The 20,830-nt window shown below is 43.9% G+C and overlaps 1 protein-coding gene across 2 annotated transcripts in view; it reads left to right on the top strand.

Annotated features, from left to right (window-relative positions):
* The first annotated feature begins 2,006 nt into the window (after positions 1 to 2,006).
* The window catches only part of drosha (drosha ribonuclease III), an 87,588-nt gene continuing 68,764 nt past the window's right edge, over positions 2,007 to 20,830 (top strand). For both annotated transcript variants that reach the window (XM_042067186.1, XM_042067185.1), the window contains exons 1-15: positions 2,007 to 2,093; positions 2,186 to 2,289; positions 2,575 to 3,412; positions 3,680 to 4,013; positions 5,205 to 5,346; positions 5,725 to 5,885; positions 6,855 to 6,935; positions 7,069 to 7,155; positions 7,273 to 7,359; positions 7,973 to 8,044; positions 8,241 to 8,322; positions 8,851 to 8,925; positions 12,567 to 12,736; positions 17,590 to 17,714; positions 19,263 to 19,362. In XM_042067186.1, coding sequence (XP_041923120.1) covers positions 2,586 to 3,412; positions 3,680 to 4,013; positions 5,205 to 5,346; positions 5,725 to 5,885; positions 6,855 to 6,935; positions 7,069 to 7,155; positions 7,273 to 7,359; positions 7,973 to 8,044; positions 8,241 to 8,322; positions 8,851 to 8,925; positions 12,567 to 12,736; positions 17,590 to 17,714; positions 19,263 to 19,362 — 2,343 coding nt within the window. In that variant the 5' untranslated portion in view covers positions 2,007 to 2,093; positions 2,186 to 2,289; positions 2,575 to 2,585. The remainder of the gene's footprint in view (positions 2,094 to 2,185; positions 2,290 to 2,574; positions 3,413 to 3,679; positions 4,014 to 5,204; positions 5,347 to 5,724; positions 5,886 to 6,854; positions 6,936 to 7,068; positions 7,156 to 7,272; positions 7,360 to 7,972; positions 8,045 to 8,240; positions 8,323 to 8,850; positions 8,926 to 12,566; positions 12,737 to 17,589; positions 17,715 to 19,262; positions 19,363 to 20,830) is intronic.

Genomic DNA, 20,830 nt, shown 5'->3' with positions numbered 1-20,830 from the left:
GCGTGTGTGCTAATGTATGAAGGACATTTCCCTAATCCCCCCCTGATCATTGGTGTGGGCACCCGTGACGCAGGGATGGAAGTCAACATTTTAATGATGTTTAATAGTGTATCGATAGGAAATATGGATGGAGGTGAGGTAACATTAGGTTCACTTGATGCTGAGGAACAACTTTCCCATGTCTGTCAGGGTTAACGTTAATGTTTTCAGGCATGTCTGTAACGTTAACGTGGTGCAAAGGAATGAAACCTAGCATGGTGCGGTAAGGATACAACGTGACTAATGTTTGTTTAATGGACAGGGAAGCACAGGTATATTGTGCATATTTAATCAATTCCCTTACCGCATAAATGTACAGCATAGTGTACAGTAGTGTACAGCCAACGTTTGCACCGGTGTGGAATGACGAGTGGCCACCTGGAAGGACTGCAGCGTCTTTTGGTTGATTCTGAACAGTGCTGGTCATAAATTCCCCATACCCTTTCGCAAACGTCCTCCACATCTATATATCTACAGTATCTATCTATCTATATATCTATCTGAATGGTGTTTTTTCCTACTATCATCCTTTTTTTAAAAAAGACCTGTGGGCGTTGGACTATGGGTTTTCTACAGGAATAGGCAGGTTTTGAATAGGAACTGCACTAGCCATAATACATTCACAATGTACAAACTAAGCTGCTTCATTTGTGAGCCTAATGCCTGGGTTACTGAATGTCATGGCCATGGACTGCCATAAAACACAGTTTATTCTTGAACAAAACGATTAGGCTGACTCATTGACTCAAACTGTTCTTTGTTGATTCCTGTGGTGTAGCCTACATTGTGTGTCAGGAGTCTGGAAGGGAGACGCTGCAGTCTGTAGGAACATGTGTTTGTGCATGTGTGCTAATGTGTGGAGGCGGGGGGGGGGGGGGGGGTTTAGGAGTCTAATTGCTGAAGGGTAGAAGCTGGTTGAAGTCCAGTCTTCGATCTTCCAGAGGGCAGAATTTGGAAGAGATCATGGCTTGGATGTGGGGCGTCCCTGATGATCTTGGTCGCTCGGTTCAAGCTGCATTCAGCATACAGAGAGTGGACTGATGAAAGGTCACAACCGGTGATGTTGGAGGCTTTGGTGACAACTCTCTCTAATTTCCTCTTGGTGCGAATGTCAGAGCTCCCATACCAGACGGTAGCAGGTCTACTGGTATTGCTATGATGCTTCTTGGGAATATGTGGCCATGTCTCCTACGGTCACGGTTTTGACTAGTGCATACATTGAATATCTATTGATTTGTACACACAGTATTTCTGAGGCATTCTTTAGTGAATTCTGCACCAATGGAAAACACCGTATATTGATCTAACCTACAGGATGAAATTGTGTAACATAAATCTGAAAAAACAAAACAAAATTAGTGCATGCAAACGCTTAGTTTTTTGTCCTGACCTATCTGTTTTGAATGGGAAGTAACTATAGTTACATGTTAAGCTTCTACTGCCCTCTTGCTATGAAGTGTCAAATTTTCTGCCATCCCCATACCTTTAGTGTTGGCAGAGAATGCCATCTAGTGGTTGCTTAGTAACTGTGCAAGTAATAAAAGAGGCCTTTAGGTAAAAATAATAGCCTACATAACGTTGAATTAATTCGTGAACATAATTGCAGTTGATTGATCATACATCCTACAAGTTATAATAATGTGATAATAATATAATTGTGAATTATATTCGTTTGTGAATGAATTAATGAAGTCAGTTGTTTCAGCAACCTCCTTGTGAATATCGCCTTCGCCAAACGTAAAAAGACAGACATATATATTATATACAGAGAGATAACGGACTCTATTCAAAATGTTTTTGTACCACAGCCTTCCGGAACATTGTCTTGTAGACGTGGTTTCTAACCCTAGGAACATTATTTTAGTTGTACTGGACTGTTGATTGCGTTTGATTGGTGCGTTTCAGAAGGCCATCCGCTGATTGGTCAAAGATTGTTACAATCTTTGGATTGGTCGTTCTGTGTCCAGCTACTTCAACAATCCGACTGGAAACTGTTGCATGTACAGACTGCTTCAATAAGCGGGCGGCAAATAAACTATAGCTTGCTCGCTAAGGTACGTGTTTACACAACCACACAATTTAGTTGTTAAACACGTTTTCCCGACAGTTCTATTATCATATGTTCTCCTCATATATGCCCGTTCAGATTACATTCCCGTAGCGCCACATTGGGTTGGTGGATGCTGAAGTGCTAGCAAGCCAGCTAACATTAGCCTGCAGTTGTTGGCTGGACTGACTGAGCTTGTGAAGGTAGGTGATGCTCTACTGGCATATTGTTTGTATCGCTAATTGAAATGGTGGTTTCAATTGAGAGTACAAACAAAACATTGCTGTTTTTACTCGTTATTTGTGTGTAACGTGCCTGAAATATTATCAGTAACTTAACAGTCTCTAAACAAGAATGACGGGCTAATAAGCTAACGTTACTTAGCTTGTGATACATGTCAAGTTACCCGTTACTGATACTGTTACCGTATATAGTAGACGCGGTTTTTGTGTTTGCAATATACATATAACGTGCTATCCATCTCTTAGGTGTATTGATCATGTCCTTCCACTCGAGCCGGGGTTGTCCAAGGGGACGCCCCCCTCCAGGGTCGCATAGCTCTCCCCAGAACTACCGCCCCCCCAGCCTGAGGCCACCTGCCTCTCAGTCCCATTTGCCTCCCTATCACTATGAACCACCGCCACCACCACCTTGCACAGGCTACAGTGGACAGGGCAGCGGTTACCCTCCCCCGCGACCAGATTTCCTCCCCTATCCTCTCTCTGCGCCTTCCCAGTCACTTGCACCGGTCAGCCAGTGCCCTATGCGTCCTCCATTCAGCAGCGCCCCGTCCCGGCTGCAGGGCTTTCCTCCGGACACGCCCAGTTTCCCACCGCCACCTTTACCCAGCCCATCTGGTGCTCCCCCCAGTGCCCAGAACCCATATTCCTACATGATGCCCAACGTACCCCCTCCGCCTCTGCCCCCACACCCTCCCATGCCCCCGGCGGTGAGCTATCAGTCTGGATACCCGCCGCTGCCTTACGCCAACCCTCACTACCCTCCCCCAGGATTCAATCCTGCCCCCTTCCGCCAAGCGCCGCCTTATAAGAGCGAGAAGCCCTCGTCCGAGCGGCCCAGATCCCCTGAGCGCGGCGGCAGGGGTCACCACAGTGACCACCGGCACAAGACCTACGGCTACAGCAGCCATGGCGGCAGTGGCGGCGGCGACAGGCACAAGATGGAGTATGGCGTGGACAGGAAGGAGAGAGGCAGGAGCGCTGAGAGGAGGCGGTCTGAGGGCGGGCGGTCTGAGGGCGGACGGTACCGTGCGGACTATGACCGGCCCCGGAGTCCACCCAGACACAGGAGCCGGGAGCGCAGCAGGTGTGTGTGTGTGTGTGTGTGTGTGTGTATTTGTGTGTGTGTGTGTGTGCCAATCTGTCTTGTATCTCCCTCTCTATGCTGTATGGCTGCTTGTGTGTTGCTGTGTTTTCAATCTTTCATTGCAACAAACTGTTGGCGTATGTGTATGATTTGTCAGTCTGCAGATAAAAGCCTCTGGCTCGATATGACAAACATTGTTGATAGACATTATGACTATTATGGGGTGTCATTGTATGTTGTGTGCAATGTGGTGGCTGTTCCCTACAGGGAGCGGTATCGCCATAGAGACAGCCGTGGCTCCCCGCCTCTGGACCGCCACAGGAAGCGAGGACGAAGTCGCTCGAGCAGCCGCGAGAGGAAGAGAGGACGATGGGAAGAGGAGCGGGAGCGCAGGTCAGAGGTCAGCTCGGGGTCAGCGAGCCGCGAGCGGAGCCACGCCTCCTCGGCCTCGTCTTTCAGGAGCCGTGAGGCCGAGGACACGCCCACACCCAGCGATCGCCATGACGATGAGAAGGACGAGGAGGACCAGCTGCTGAAGCCAGCGTGGATTCGGTGCACACACGCCGAGAACTACTACTCCAACGACCCCATGGATCAAGTGGTACGCACGCACACAAACACGCACACACGCACACACGCACACACACACACACACACACACACACGCCGAGAACTACTACTCCAACAACCCCTTGGATCAAGTGGTACCTACCTAAAGCTCTCACAAAATGCACAATCACATAGAAATATTTCTACACAGAATAACCACGCACACACACACACACACACACACACACACACTGTGATGCATACACAACATCAACTACATATAAACATAATCTACAACATTGACAAGCACCTGACTTTTTATAAATTGGTGTACATATTAAATGTGGAAGCTTCATAGATTGGAATAGATCCTTTAGAGCACTGCTTCTTAACTAGTGGGGGACCTAAAAGTGGGTTGCTGAGCTTGTGGTAAAATAAACAAAACAAAAAATCGGCCATTTAAAATGCTACCTTATCAGATCTAATATTGGACCTCTATTTTGATAGACTTTATTTGTATGTCAGTCATTGCCATGGACATATACAATGTTTATGTGACAGGACCTATCATTTTAGCGGTAAAGGCAGGTAGGCTACGACCCTGAATATTTGAAGTAGGATATGGATTCACGTAAATTGAGACAAAATGGGACAGAAACTCCAGTAGTTCACTGAATGGCTGGCACCTGAGTGAAAATGCCTCATGGAAACAAAGCACCCCTTCAAAGACAAACCTGTTGTCTACTTTGAAAGGTGACATCATGAGTTGAAGACTTCACAAATGTAATGCCAAACATCAGTATTTTCTAAACATACAGGCACTTTGCATGCCTTGCCATTAGCTCACCGTATCCCTTGGCTTGATCGGCAAAAAAAATATATGGGTCGCGACTCGCGACTTACTGTAATGACCATCAGAGGTGTAAGGGCCCCATAGCAAGACCAGTTAAGAAGCACTGCTTTAGAAGATCCAACAGAAAGAACGCTTAAGTAATGCTGTATGTTCAAATAGAGCATGCCGTGAGTAATGGGGTGGTTGTTAGTGAATAGTGGAGATGCCAGTCTTATACTAGTTGCATTGAGATGCAGCTTCTGAACACAATTGTAGCAAATCAACCCATTTTGTGCCTGCATTTCAGTTTGAGATTTACCTTTAGTCCATGTGATTTCTTTTACATGACAGTAGCAGCTCCCTGCAGTCCCAATGATGTGTCTATGACGTTTGTGATGTTTGTCTTGTCAGGGTGACTCCACGGTGGTGGGCACCAGTAAGCTGCGGGATCTGTACGAGCGCTTCCAGGAGGAGCTTGGGCGGCGGCAGGAGGGCGCCAAGGCGGCTCGACCCAAATGGGATCCACCCAGAACCAAGCTGGACGAAGACCAGGGTACGCTTCTGCTTCTGTCCAGGCGGAGCTGGCTACTGGCCACCTGCTCTGGCACTCTGCCTCTTTTCTTGCCATCATTTCTCACTGCTGTCACGGGCCAAGTAGAGCTGAGTGCAAGAGCAAATAAGACATGAAAAGCAAAGGGAAACGTGTGTGTGTGTGTGTGTGTGTGTGTGTGCGCGCGCAGATGAGAGCTCATGAAAGACAAAGGGAAAACAATGTAGCTGTGTTTGTTGTTGACAGCTACTAGAATGTCTATGTTTAGCAGTGCATGCTAAAGTCAGGTATAGTTTGTATTAGGTGATGATAATAAGGTAATAATGCATTTTGTGTCATATTGTGTGTGTGTGTGTGTGTGTGTGTGTGTGTGTGGTGCAGATGAGAGCTCCAGTGAATCAGAGTGTGATTCTGATGAAGAGGGCTCCAGCTGTTCCAGTAGTTCTGACTCGGATGTGTTTGATGTCATCGCCGAGATCAAACGCAAGAAGGCGCACCCTGACCGCCTGCACGAGGAGCTGTGGTACAATGACCCCGGGCAGGTCTGTGAAACCCTTCTCTTCCTGTCTGACCCACTGGTTCCCATTAACTGACTAGACCAGGGGTTTTCAACTGACAGTGAACCACAAACCACCATTCTATCTTAGGAGGCAACCTGAAGACCACGACTGATAAAAATAGTGATTTCCACATTGAAACTACTTTATTTAATCTATGGTCAGGGACCACCAGCAATGCCTTCATGAGCTCCAACCACTGGTTGAAAACCCCTGGATTAGACATCGGCGGCCTGCCATAATCCAATTTACCCTACCATAGTTTCGTCATGGACTGAAAGTATTTAAACCGACCACACACTGATGTTTGATTACTTTAATTTTGATTGTTGTCAACTCTTTTGCTGCCGTCAACTCAGGTCTGTTATTGTGTACAGCTGAAGCGAAGGGGTTATTAAACGTCGGCAGGAAGGCAGAGTGCACTGCACTCATGTGTGCTGGCTTCACACTTCTGAACGTAAAGAAGTCCTCATCTCAGTCCTCACCACTCCACAGTGTGTGGGCCACCCTAAAGCTCCTCGTAGAATGCTATTTATTCAGTCAACAAGGATGCCAGTACAACATACAGACAGAGTTGAGGATGACCAGGAACATCTTGTTGTGTTTTCTATTTACCAACAAGTCCAATCTGTTACCCCCTCCCCCAAATGTACCTCTCTCTCTCTTTCTCTTCTCTCTTTCTCTCTCCCTCTATCCCTTTCTCTCTCTATGCTTTTCTCTCTCCCACACTCTTTCATACACACGCAAACACACACATACACACACACACAGACTCTTGGACTATTTAAGACTGTATGAATGACTGAATGAAATATGAAGTTTCTTCTTTTTCCATGTTTCCAAAGTTTGCATATGCATGCATGTCGTCATTTCTCTCTCTCTCTCTCTCTCTCTCTCTCTCCATCTCTCTCTCTCCCTCTCTCTTGCTCTCTCTCTGTCCCTCTCTCTCTGCAGATGAATGATGGTCCTCTGTGTAAGTGTAGTGCCAAAGCCAGACGTACAGGAATCCGACACAGCATCTACCCTGGAGAACAGGTCTGCTCCGCTCTTTTCCTTAAGCACACTGAGCATGACCATAACATACATTTTCACCATTGAAGCTGAAGTTGATTAGATGAACCATTGAATATGTGTGTGTGTGTGTGTGTTTTGTTTCTCTGTGTCTCAGCCTGTTAAAGTGTGCCGTAACATGAACAACAACTCAGGAAAGCTCTTCCATTATCGCATCACTGTGTCTCCACCGACCAACTTCCTGGTGAGATGACTGCTTCTGTTTCTCTTGGCCTGATGTCTATTCTGGTGCATTGTGGGTCTCACCTCTGACCTCTCCTTGCTTGTGCCCCCCCCACCCCTCCCTCTCTCTCTCTTTCAGACGGACCGGCCAACCGTGATTGAGTATGATGACCATGAGTACCTGTTTGAAGGCTTCTCCATGTTCTCACACATGCCTCTCACCAATGTAAGTGTGTGTGTGTTTGTTTGTGTGTGTGTGTCAGTGTTGTGCATGTTCATTGAACACGTTCATTTTCAATTTCTTCTCTACCTCAAGCTGAGGGACAAAAATGTCCTTCTGTCACACTAAAATGATTTCTTATGTTTTTTTAATGATGCATTTCTTAGGATATGTTTTTCTAGAGGAACAGTATTGGGCAATAGGCCAATAAACCAAAAACAAAAATCTTTTTTTTTTCTCCATTATAACATTTTTTGTTTTTGTTTTGTGTGAATTTAAGATCTAGTAGTAGGCCTAATTGATTTTATTGCAAGGCACAACACAGTAATATGTGGCTTTTGATTGCAGGATATTTCATTCTCATTTCTCACCTAAAAAATGAACTGAACTTTGAACTAGTTCAAAATTGAAATGGTGAACTATGAATGTGAACCGTTCACTTTGAACCTATGTGAACTGAACTTTGAACTAGTTCATGAAAAGTATAAACTTGCACAACACAGGTGTGTGCGTGTGTGTGTGTTTGAGGTAGAGAGACAGAGAGAGATGAACCTGCCAATACGTTTTGCTGAGAAGAACCTTAGCCCTCATTAAAGCCTTGGTCTCTGTATCTCCACAGATCCCCTTGTGCAGAGTGATCCGCTTCAACATCGACTACACCATCCACTTCATCGAGGAGATGGCGCCCGAGGTAAGGCTCTCTTTCGCTCAGCTCCACTCTGTCTCCTCTCAAACACACTGCGCTCACTATCTTCTCTCTCGTCTGGTGCAATTCTAAAAGTTAATTTGGTCACGATAATTGATATGTATTGATCAGATCAACTAGTGAATAGTCACAGTAATTTATTTTCTCCATTATGCTGTGGGATTCTTTTCTTTGATTGCAGAACTACTGTGTCAGAGGCCTTGAATGTTTTGCTAACTATCTGTTTAAAGACATCTTGGAGCTCTATGACTGGAACCTCACGGGTAAGTGCACGTACCACACACACGCACACACACACACACACAAACGCGTGCACACACACACACACACACACACACACACACACACACACACACACACACACACACACACACACACACACAGAAACTGACTTAAGCACACACTGACCTTACTCCATCTAAAGAGTAATGCTGTAATAGTGTGTAATCCACATGCACAGTTTGAAATTCTTGGAATTCTCCTTGAATTCCATCTGGTTCTGGTGCATTGTGGTCAGGTGCATTCTAAGATATGATGTATTGGGATTTTTTATGTATGAATGTATATGTATGTTTGTATGGTGTGTGGTTTCGCATCAGGGTTGTGTTGATTACATGGTTTGCATGTTTGTAGAGTTTTACCATTGTATGAGTTGACTTGGTGACTTGATGGCTTGAAAAGTGATCCAATAACTGGCTGTTGAATCTCTCTATCTCTCCCCCCTCTCTCTCTTGTTCTCTCTCTCTCTCTCTCTCTATCTCTCTCTCTGTGCTCCTATCTCCTTCTCTCAGATCCGGAGTCAGACACTGAGGCTCCTGGTTGCCAGAAGTTTCACTTCATGCCGCGCTTTGTCCGCTTCCTCCCAGGTTGGTGTGTGTGTGTGTGTGTGTGTGTGTGTGTGTGTGTGTGTGTGTGTGTGTGTGTGTGAGTGTGTGAGAATCAGCAAACTCATTACGGCCCTCCAAGAGCCATTTGCGGCCCAAATGACTGGTGCCAATTAGTGTGTGTTTGCTTGAGTGCATAAGAGGGCATTCATGCTTCAGACAAGTTCATGTTTTTTATGTGCATTAATGAAAAGAGTGTTTGTCTGTATGGGATCTGTTCAAAGTTTTGCCTGTCAAACCATTTATAAATCGATAAAAATGAGTATGGCTCCCCCTTGTGGTTGGAATGATGCAATTGCGTCCTTCAGACTGGATGGTACTCACAAAGCATCTAAAGTGGCTCCCATCTGGTTAACATGGGAAAAGCACAGGACAATAACGGGTATATTAGTATCTAGGAGGCCTAGTTTTTAATAGTAGTTGAGAGTACTTCTAACTCACTAAATCAATTCACAAATGGTAGTAAATTAGCAGCACTTGTCTATCATTTTACAATGCTTTGACATGGAATGCATGTGTGTGTGTGTGTGTTTGTGCACTACTTATAATAACTGACAAGGACACATTTATGTAGACAGAAACGGGTTTAAATTAGTTTGCGAGAGTGAATTGATTGGTGTCATAGCAACGGCAATAGCTTTTCCTTAGTAAAAGTAGATGTCAACAGTGAATATGAATTAGGATAAAAGTTTTAGTTTAAAGCTCTTGAATATGAGCCCAGATTTAATTTCTTTAGCAACTGTGACCACTATCATCTACTGAACTCTATAAATATTTCTTCATGTCTGTGCTCTCTCACAATAGATTTTGTGTGGCCTGCTATTTCTTCATATGTCAGTGGGGAATATTTTGAATTCTGACCAAAAATGTGTGGAAGTGCAAAAACATGGCTACATTAGAATGCACAAGCATTACTTGGGTGTAAAGGTACACATATTCGTTCCGAACTGTTTAGGTACAGGAGGTGAGATTAAATACAGATGTGTAACGAGTGCACCAAATGCAGTCTTTAACAGTAATCAACAGCAGCCTGTTTGCTTGCGGACTATGTTTAAAATTTGAGTTCCCATACAAACATTATATAGCGGACCACATGTTAGTTTAGTCAATTAGTTAATGTCTAAAAACATTTGACGCCTTTTCAAAATAGTAATCCCAATGCGAATCAAAAATATTGTCTGTGAATTTTAGGTTAGCAGTACCTTACTGCTTACTGTAGGGCTTACTGTACCGAAAATTAACCGAACTGTGACTTCAAAATTGAGGTACACACCAAACTGTGATTTTTGTGTACCGTTACACCCCTAGTTATTTGTAAGTACACCATCATAGTTATTTAGTAGCTATTAAGTAAATTGTTAAATGCTAATGATGACTAGAAACCATATTTTGGCATTACTGTAGTTAAAACATTCTATTCATTCAGTTTCTATTTCTTTCCAAATGAACTCTCAGATATCCCCCAGTCATCTTGACATCAATTACTCATCTATTCTCTCACTTGTTGTAGAGGTGAATTACCCCCGGCCATCTTGACATCGATTGCTCATCTATACTCTCACTTGCTGTAGAGGTGAATTTCCCCCGGCCATCTTGACATCGATTACTCATCTATACTCTTACTTGTTGTAGAGGCGAATTACACCCCGGCCGTCTTGACATCGATTACTCATCTATACTCTCACTTGGTAGAGAGGTGAATTACACCCTGGCCATCTTGACATCGATTACTCATCTATACTCTCACTTGGTAGAGACCCCCCGGCCATCTTGACATCCATTACTCATCTATACTCTCACTTGGTAGAGAGGTGAATTACCCCCGGCCATCTTGACATCGATTACTCATCTATACTCTCACTTGGTAGAGAGGTGAATTACACCCCGGCCATCTTGACATCCATTACTCATCTATACTCTCACTTGTTGTAGAGGCGGCCATCTTGACATCCATTACTCATCTATACTCTCACTTGTTGTAGAGGCGGCCATCTTGACATCGATTACTCATCTGTACTCTCACTTGTTGTAGAGGCGGCCATCTTGACATCGATTACTCATCTGTACTCTCACTTGTTGTAGAGGCGGCCATCTTGACATCGATTACTCATCTATACTCTCACTTGTTGTAGAGGCGGCCATCTTGACATCGATTACTCATCTGTACTCTCACTTGTTGTAGAGGCGGCCATCTTGACATCCATTACTCTCACTTGCTCACCCTGTGACCCCTCTATGACACGTCCTCTTAGCACTTAAATGATTGGACCGCATGGTATTGAACTGTTAACACTGACACTTCAGAGTAAGACACTTCTTACACAGTGCTGAGGTCACGGCCACACTACACTGCTGATAATTAGTCCTGGAGTGAGTGGGCTATAGTGTGAGTGTGTGCGTGTGTGTGTGCGTGTGCGTGTGTGTGTGTGTGTGTGTGTGTGTGGCTCTTCACTCCCATTCGTCTCTCTGACCTTGGTGTGTGAAAGGGTCTTTGGAATGTGGAGTGTGTGCTACCGAGTGACTGAGCAACCGAGCGACTGTCCGACTGACAGAGCGGACGAGCAAGCGGTGGTGAAGAGGCTCCGAGGTTCGGCGGCCGAGACTGAAGGTCGAACATGAGAGCGGCAGTGCTGTGTGTGCATTCAGTCAGAGCTCACCGACAGAGCGCTCTCTTAAATGCTCCATTGTGTGTTAGAGAGTCTTCAGGTGTACGCAGAGAGCTACACACACACACACACACACACACACACACACACAGACACACACACACAGACACAGATACTTACAAGCATGTAAATTTGCGCTATAGAACCACATACTCAAGCGACCTTGTTATTCTGTTATTCGGTTATGTTGACTTTAAGTTATTGTGTGTGTGTGTGTGTGTGTGTGTGTGTGTGTGTGTGTGTGTGTGTGTTGATTGCCTGGATGAGGGCAGAATGGATTTTGTGTGTGTATGTTTGTTTAAGGAGAGGATCGATACTTCATGAGTGTCCATTAATGTGGCTCTGTGTGTGTTTTCTCTGGAGAGTGGCCTTGTGTTGAAATGTTTGACTGAAATGTTTTTGTGTGTGTGTGTGCGTGTGTTTGGTCTGCACACATGCATTACGGAGACAGTGTGTGTCTCTGGTCATCACTGATACTTCATTCTGCTGACCGATTATGATGTGCAACTCCCCACCCTCACACACACACATTCTGTGGTTGAGTGTGTTTGTACGCGCAAGGCAAGCTCCAATATGTATTTAAAAAAGATAGTAAAGCTATGCACCAAGTGTGTGTGTGTGTGTGTGTGTGTGTGTGTTTATGTGTGTGTGTGTATGTAAATGAGAATGTCTGGAAATGTTGAGTGTGCCATAGCTGTTATTATGTGACACACCAATGAAATGTAGATGTTTCAGTTGTGCATGTATATGTGTGTGTGTTTGTGGGTTTCTGTGTTTATAAGTTTGTGTGTGTAGACAGAGACAAAGAAGTGTTTAGAAGGTGCTTCGACATCTCATATTACATAGTACGTTTTTGTGTGTGTGTGTGTGTGTGTGTGCGTGCGTGCGTGCTTGTCTGTGTGTATGTGTGTGCGCCTGTGTGTGTGCGCGCGCCTCTGCGTGTGTGTGCGTATGTAGATGGCGGTAAGGAGGTGCTGAGCATGCATCAGGTGCTGCTGTACCTGTTGCGTAGCAGCAAGCCACTGGTGCCTGAGGAGGAGATCGCCAACATGCTGCAGTGGGAGGAGCTTGAGTGGCAGAAATACGCAGAGGAGTGCAAGGGCATGATCGTCACCAACCCCGGCATGGTACACACACACACACACACACACACACACACACACACACACACACACACACACACACACACACACACACGTCAAGGAGTGCAAGGGCATGATCATCACCAACCCCGGTATGGTATACACACACACACACACACACGTCAAGGAGTGCAAAGGGCATGATCGTCACCTGCCCTGGCATGGTACATACACACACACACACACACACACACACACACACACACACACACACACACCAGGGTGTCCGCGGGGTTGTAAAAAGTATTAAAAGGTAGTAAATGAAATTAGCCAAATTTAAGGCCATTTAAAAGTATCAAAAAGTAATAAACGTCATCTGATGAGGTATTACATTTTCAAACCACTAACTATGATGTTTTCCATTTGTGTTAAGTGCAGGCCTATCTCCTAAAATTCGCGTGAATTTATTTATATTATATTAATTATATGTGCGAGTAGGACCTGAGCGATATGTCAGTGTGCGTTCGCGGTAAAAACTTTTAGCGCCCCCTCAAACTCTATGCTCAAACTGGATATACGGCTGGCTTACTGCCTAAACTTGTTGCCAAAAGTTCGCAACCATTGACGATGTCATGGGAATTTTTTTTTTTTCGGACATTTGGTTAGGGGACTCGAGATTCAAAGACTGGCTTAGGCTAGTTGGCAACAGCCAAGAGGCTTATTACCATGTCTGTAAAAAGACAATAAATGCCCCTGGATGGGAGTGAATGCCGTCAGGTCACATATGGAGTCTACCAGAGCCGTTTTTCTACCGAAGAGACGAGATTCAAAGACTGGCTTAGGCTAGTTGGCAACAGCCAAGAGGCTTATTACCATGTCTGTAAAAAGACAATAAATGCCCCTGGATGGGAGTGAATGCCGTCAGGTCACATATGGAGTCTACCAGAGCCGTTTTTCTACCGAAGAGATGACTGCCTGGCTCATCGGCCACGTAGGGCTGTCTCCACATAAATATGCGTCATTGAAGCTATCAGTATGTCTACGCTACCAGCTGTCATTGTCATCCAAAAAAGTAATCATTTGCGCCATCGCGTTTTCAATGACAGGCTGTAAGAGCAGCAGACATGGCCTAAACTAGGCCTAGCCAGAGAATGTCTAATAAGCCTACATACAGTATCACAATAACCCATTTTCAAATTAAAAGTCCCCATAAAGGCAGAAGGCCTTTTCATTCAAACAAATATATAATTAAATGAAATGGGGGAAAAAACAAGAATATAACATGTAAACATATGCACATGTTATAAGGGGTTATTTGCAATGAGCTACCCCTGCCTTGACTACAGAATAGAGGTTAAATATAGGCCTGACAGTGTTGCTTTGTTTAGGCTATAAGATTTAACATTTTCTACCCTCAGTAAATGTCATGTTAAGGTTAGTTTAACAGGTGTTACCTTTACATTATTCAAAGCTGGCTCAGGAGCTATAGGGTTACTCCCTTGATGTAGTATGTTTCCACAAAATTCCCCAGAAGTCACCATTTAAGGGGTTATTTTTCAAAAATTTCGTCACAGGGAGCATGCAGGCCCAAAAGTATTTTATCACATGGGGCCCACATTCTCCAGCAGCACCCAATTAATAATTAGTATTTTTGTAAAATGTGACAGCCTATTTTTGAATGTGATACCTTGACTGGCAAATTATATGAGACAGCAAGGGTGTGTGTGTGTGTGTGTGTGTACTGCGTATGGTCGTGGGCCTTTTTAGAAGAAAGTCCAGTATACCTTTTCTGATTTTCATTTGTCATTGTGTCTTGATTGAGATAGAATGATAGTGAAAGAAAGAGTGTAGTGCTGGAGAAGTGGTGTGTGCTCTTCCTACACATAACAATAACTTTTTTATCTTGGGTTAGGATTAAATAACAAATAATGTGTATAGGCCAGTGTTTTTATTGAAGCAAAAAAAGAAACAAAGTATCCAGTAACTGTAATAATAGATACTTGATTTGAATTGTAAGCATTGCTACACTTTCTTACTCAGAAAGTTAAGGAACAAAAATGACAGGAATCTGTTACTTTATAATTAGTCACCCCCAACACTGAATTTCGAAAGGTTGCCGCTAGTTGCAGCTCGAAGTCGTGTTGGTATTAAACAATATTGTGAAGGTATTAAAAAAAGGTATTAAAAGGTATTAAATTCAACTTAAGAATTTCTGTATATACCCTGACACACACACACACACACACACACACGCCGAGTGCAAGGGCATGATCGTCACCAACCCTGGCATGGTACACACACACACACACGTCAGGGAGTGCAAGGGCATGATCGTCACCAACCCCGGCATGGTACATACACACACACACACACACACACCAACACGGTAACACTTTACTTGACGGGTGAGTTCATAACACATTCATAGCAGCTGTCTTAAACTGCACATAAAGCATTCATGACTGTTTCATGAGACATGACTCAACATTCATACCAAACCTTTCATGAATGTGGAAGACAGAACGACAAAAATGTGTCAAAATAAAAGTCCAACAATTGCAAAGCAGCATTGCCGTTTTTGTTCCAAACCTCTTACCTGATCACGTCACATCTGAGTCAATGGGCTACTCCAGTGCCAAAAAGACAGAACATGGTCAAGCAAATCATTTTTGTTTCATAAAAATGTATTTGTTTTATGATACCTTTGCAGATGATTTGTCATCTTTTGCTACTGGGAATTAGTGTTAATTTTGTCACCTATTTTTAATTTAGTCTTAGTCTTAGTCTTGTGACGAAATGAGTCTTTTTAGTCTTTGTCATATTTAGTCATTCAAATATAATTTCTGTTAGTCTAGTTTTAGTCAAAAGAAAACTAAAGGTATCTTAGTCTTTTAGTCAACACATTTTAGTCTTTTTTTTTTAACAAATTATTTCTGATTACCATTTGAGTCAAATAGTGCTTCACACATCTCAATTTTCCAACAATATTGTGTTTCCACAGGGCTACTCGTCTGTTATAATTACTCATTCTGATTTTTTGTCAGTCAGTATGTTTACATGCACAGGTAAGTCGAGCTGCAGTTATAGCTCGGCTGGGATTTGACCATAGACAGTAAAAGATTTGACTGGACCACTGTCATATTCGTAGACCTGTGTTTCTCAAAGTGTGGTCCGGGGATCACTGGTGGTCCGCAAGCTATCCCAAGTGGTCCACGAGCAGACGTGGTAAAATATAATATAGATAAGTTGTTTGCAATATTGAACCAACTTGTATGTAAAAACAGTTCTGCAACACTGTCTATGTAAGATATGCCAGTTTAAATCATACAGTACGAATCCACACAATAAGCAAAGTGCAAAGACAATAAGCAAGGTGGTTCAGTGAGTAGGCCTATTGTGTAGACTAATTATAGGCTACTGTTGAAGTAGGTCTAATCTTTTTTTTAATTTATTTTTTTTAGCTAGGGTTGGTTAAGTGGTCCTGAAACTGAAAAAGTTTGAGAAACACTGTCATAGGCCAAAGTATTAATATTTTACTCCGCCTCGCTAGATGGCGATATGCGCCCAAACACAACACATTCCCCAAACAGACTCTCCATCTTAGCCATAGCTAACTTGCTAGCGAACTTTCCATATTAGCTTACTTGCTAGCAAACTTTGCATCATCAGTCTAACTAGTTAAATAGTTGTTAAATAGTTGACATTACATGATGAACATTTTCGTATGGACATTCTGGGGGATGTTAATTTGTATGAGAGAAGCTTCAACTTCTGGGTATGTAGCATTGTGGCATAAAGCTTAGGTAGTTAGCTTGCTAACTCTGGCAGAAATCTCCAGTGTTCTTGTTCCATGTAGTTTCAGCAACAGTGTTGCAGCAACAGCATGTAGACTAGCCTACAGGAAAGCTGTTGTATGAACTCATTCGGAATATTTTGAAAACGTAAGAGCTAGATATTCTAGCTCTTACTTCTCATTTTGTAGACGAAAATGAAGAGAGATTTTATCTTAGTTTTTATTTCATTCAAAACATTTTAGTCTCGTCTTTTTTCGTCAACAATAATGCATCTTAAGATAGTCTTTTTCTTTGTTGTTGATAGTCTTTAGTCAGTGTTTCAGGACATTACTGCCGTCTCGTCATCGTCTCGTCTTAGTCATGAAAAAAAGGTCGTTGACGAACATATTTCCTCTCGTCTCGTCTGATGAAATTAACACTACTGGGAATGTCCAACCGTTCCAGGTTACATAAATACGGGTCAGCTGAATATAGGCTAGTTTACCACCCAGTGTTAAATTCAGTGATTATGAATACTTCACAACTTGTATAGTAAAGTGACATTCGATGTAGACTTCATAAGATATTCATGAAATATTTACAAAGGCTGGAGAAAAACGGCAATGCTGCTTTGCGATTGTTGGACTTTTATTTTGACAAGTTGTCATCGTTCTGTCTTCCACATTCATGAAAGGTTTGGTATGAATGTTGAGTCATGTCTCATAAAACAGTCATGAATGCTTTATGTGCAGTTTATGACAGCTGCTATGAATGTGTTATGAACTCACCCATCAAGTAAAGTGTTACCACAAACACACACACACACGTCAGGGAGTGCAAGAGCATGATCGTCACCAACCCCGGCATGGTACATACACACACACACACATGCTAATGATTGCAAGGACATGAGGCCATGTCACACATACGCAGACACACAGACATGCACACACTCACAAACAGTTGCACACACACACACAGATGTGTGTTCACCTGATTATAGATAGTGCATAAATCTACTAGGCATTTTATAGGTCTTGTTGTCTCTGTTAGACATACTTTGTCGTGTTTGTGTTTTTGAGTGTGTGTGTGTTTGTGTGTGCCTGCACTTTTCCCCCCATGCAGAAACCCAGCTCTGTGCGAATAGACCAGTTGGACCGGGAGCAGTTCAACTCTGATGTCATCACCTTCCCCATCATCGTTCACTTCGGGATCAGACCAGCCCAGCTCAGCTATGCTGGAGACCCTCAGTAATACACACACACACGGGCACACGCACGCATGCACACACGCAAACACGCGCGCACACACACACACACACGAGAGTGGCCACACAAATCACGATGATCAGCTATCCAGCAGCAGTGTGTGATGTTTAGCCTAGGCTGAGTGTAATCTTAGGTAACGTCAAATACAAATAATTTAGATATTAAAATCATATAGCAAATTATAGCCTAATGACATACTACAATTATAGCCTCACGATATATCACAAAAAAAGTTGAGTCCTCGACGAGTCATCGCGAGTCAAATGCACGAGTCCAAGTTTGAGTTCATTCAGTGCTCAAGTCCAAGTCAAGTCACGAGTCTCTAAATTTAGCTAATGACTCGGACTCGAGTACTACAACACTGCTCTGCATATTTACCCAATCACTTTAAATATTCATTTTGGGCCAATGAAGTTTAAGTTTTATTCTCTTATGTAAATTAGAATGAATTATTTATTTTTTCATGGCCAATGGGGCCCCCCTGGTAGACTGGAACACGTGGGGCCCCTAGGCTGCAGCCATGTCTAGCGCGCGCGCACACACACACACACACACACACACACACACACTTATTTATACACCCCCCCCCCCCACCCAAGACCATAATAATTCAAAAGAAGTTTTAAATCACACATACGGTCTACATTCTGATGCCTAAACTGACAATTGATGAGCCTCACGTTACACTTTGGAAGTTGAACAAAGTTCAGATAGTGTGACGCTGCCGTTCCCACTGTTCCGCTGCTGAACCGTAAGAAATCTGCCCCCTGCTGCTGGCCCGCGTGATCCCTGCCTCAGTCTTGGGTCACTTAGATAGGAAGCTAGATAGATAGATAATTTATTCATCCCAAGGGGAAATTCAAGAAAGCTGAAAGTGACTCAAGACTGAAGAGCCCCTGCATCATCTCTTTCCTAATTCATGTCTTTGTCTGTTCTCCTCTGTGTGTGTGCGTGTGTGCGTTTTTGCGTGTGTGTGCGTGTGTGCGTGTGTGCGTTTTTGCGTGTGCGCGCGCGTGTGTGTGTGTGTGTGTGTGTGTGTGTATTGGAGATGTAATAAAGGAGTGTGGGAGAGTGAGAGATGGAGATGGAGATTAAAAAAAAAAAAAAACAAGAGAGAGAGAGAGACCACATGGCCCATAGGAGGGTTTTGTTCCGGCAGCCTCAGCCCCCTCCGGTGTCATCAGTGGGCAATTCCACGGAAAATGGACTTTTTGTCACACCCAGTGAAATGCCTTGGCAATTTGTATGATGTGAATGATAACATTCATTTTTTGTGCATTTTTTCTCATTTACATTCTTCAGCCAAAAATAGCAAATGCTCAAATTTCATGTAATCATTCACGTCATATCATACCATCACATTTTATTGGCGTTATGGATGTATACTCCCGCCTACGGCAGCCTGGCAGGGACACTAAGCCCCACGCAGCCCACAGGCCTCCCTACAAACCCACTCTGATACTCAAACAGAGGTGAGGGAGAGGAGATGATACTAATGTGCTGTGTGTGTGTGTGTGTGTGTGCGTGCAGGTATCAGAAGCTGTGGAAGAGCTATGTCAAACTACGCCACCTGCTGGCCAACAGTCCCAAGGTCAAGCAGATTGACAAGCAGAAGCTGACACAGAGAGAGGTGAGCATGCGAGTGTGCATACACACACACACACACACACACACACACACACACAGCCACAGAACTGCAGTATATTGATATCGCGCACACACACACACACACACACACAGGCATTTCCTTTTATGCACTACTGTAAAGTGCAGTACTGGATAAAGCACTAAATCTTTCTCGTAGTGGTGTGATGGGCCACAGTTGCAGTCAGTGATTTAGTACACACACACCACACACACTCGCACACGCAACACATACACATTTCACACACACCACACACACACACACACACACACACACACGGAACACACACACACACACAAGTATTCCCTGAGTTTCTCTGTCTCCACACGGGTGGAAGTACTAAGGTGGACGTGTGTGTGTGTGTGTGTGTGTGTGTGTGTGTGATCAATCTATATGTGAACATCTTAACAACTCTGGTTATATAAATGATGTATGTTAAAGAGAGAGAGGGAGAGAGGACAGGGCTTTCATCACCGACTTTGTGGAATCATGTCCCCAGAGACTTGAGGTCTCTTCCCTCCGCACCATCAGCTAGTCACACACACACACACACACACACACACACACAGACACAGACACACAGACTTGCCGGCCATGTTTGGCCTGCTCAGAAGCCTTGAGGGTGGCCACTTTGATGGGGATCAAACACTGTCAGTGCAGGCACAGACACACAAACACACACACACACACACCACACACACACACCACACAAACATGTTCCTATTCATACACACACTGTGTATGTGCGCACGATTCACTTTGATGCAGAGTTCAAAGTGGAATGACATTATTTATTCATGCCTTTGTTGTTCTTATTTTCTCGGTGCCATGGACCTGCTGTTCACCAGCAATTTACACACGTCATCGCAGAGAGAGAGAGAGAGAGAGAGAGAGAGAGAGAGAGAGAGAGAGAGAGAGAGAGAGAGAGAGAGAGAGAGAGAGAGAGAGAGAGAGAGAGATGAGGCCAGACAGACAGTCAGAGAGAGAGAAAAAGGGATGAGGCCAGACAGACAGTCAGAGAAGATAAATGTTCTTATTATTCAAAGGCAAATGGTCCTAGACAGAGTATTTGCTTTGTCAGTCATGCATCAATAACGCACGCGCGCACACGCATGCACATGTAGTGGTCATCAGTTCTAAGAGGGTAGATGTATCCAAAATGTGTGCATTTGCGTCCATGTTGTGGCTGTTGTATATATGCTATGTGTGCGTGTGTGTGGGCGTTGTGCAAGTGTGTGTATGTGTGTGCGCAACGAACACAGACATATTTTGGTGTTCATGTTCATATGAATTTGTAGCTTGTAGTTTGTTCTTTTGCGCCCTGTGTGTGTGTGTGATGGGGAGAGTCGTGCGGTAATAGGTGGCCTTCTGTTTGTCGGCACGGTTGCTTTGATTGGTCATCTGTCAGAACCTCTTATCCAATCAACTGACCACAGTCTCAATCAGCACTGCG

The sequence above is a fragment of the Alosa sapidissima genome, chromosome 17 (assembly GCF_018492685.1).
Source record: "Alosa sapidissima isolate fAloSap1 chromosome 17, fAloSap1.pri, whole genome shotgun sequence".
Lineage (NCBI taxonomy): Eukaryota > Metazoa > Chordata > Actinopteri > Clupeiformes > Clupeidae > Alosa > Alosa sapidissima.
This window is presented reverse-complemented; position numbering and strand designations above follow the sequence as displayed.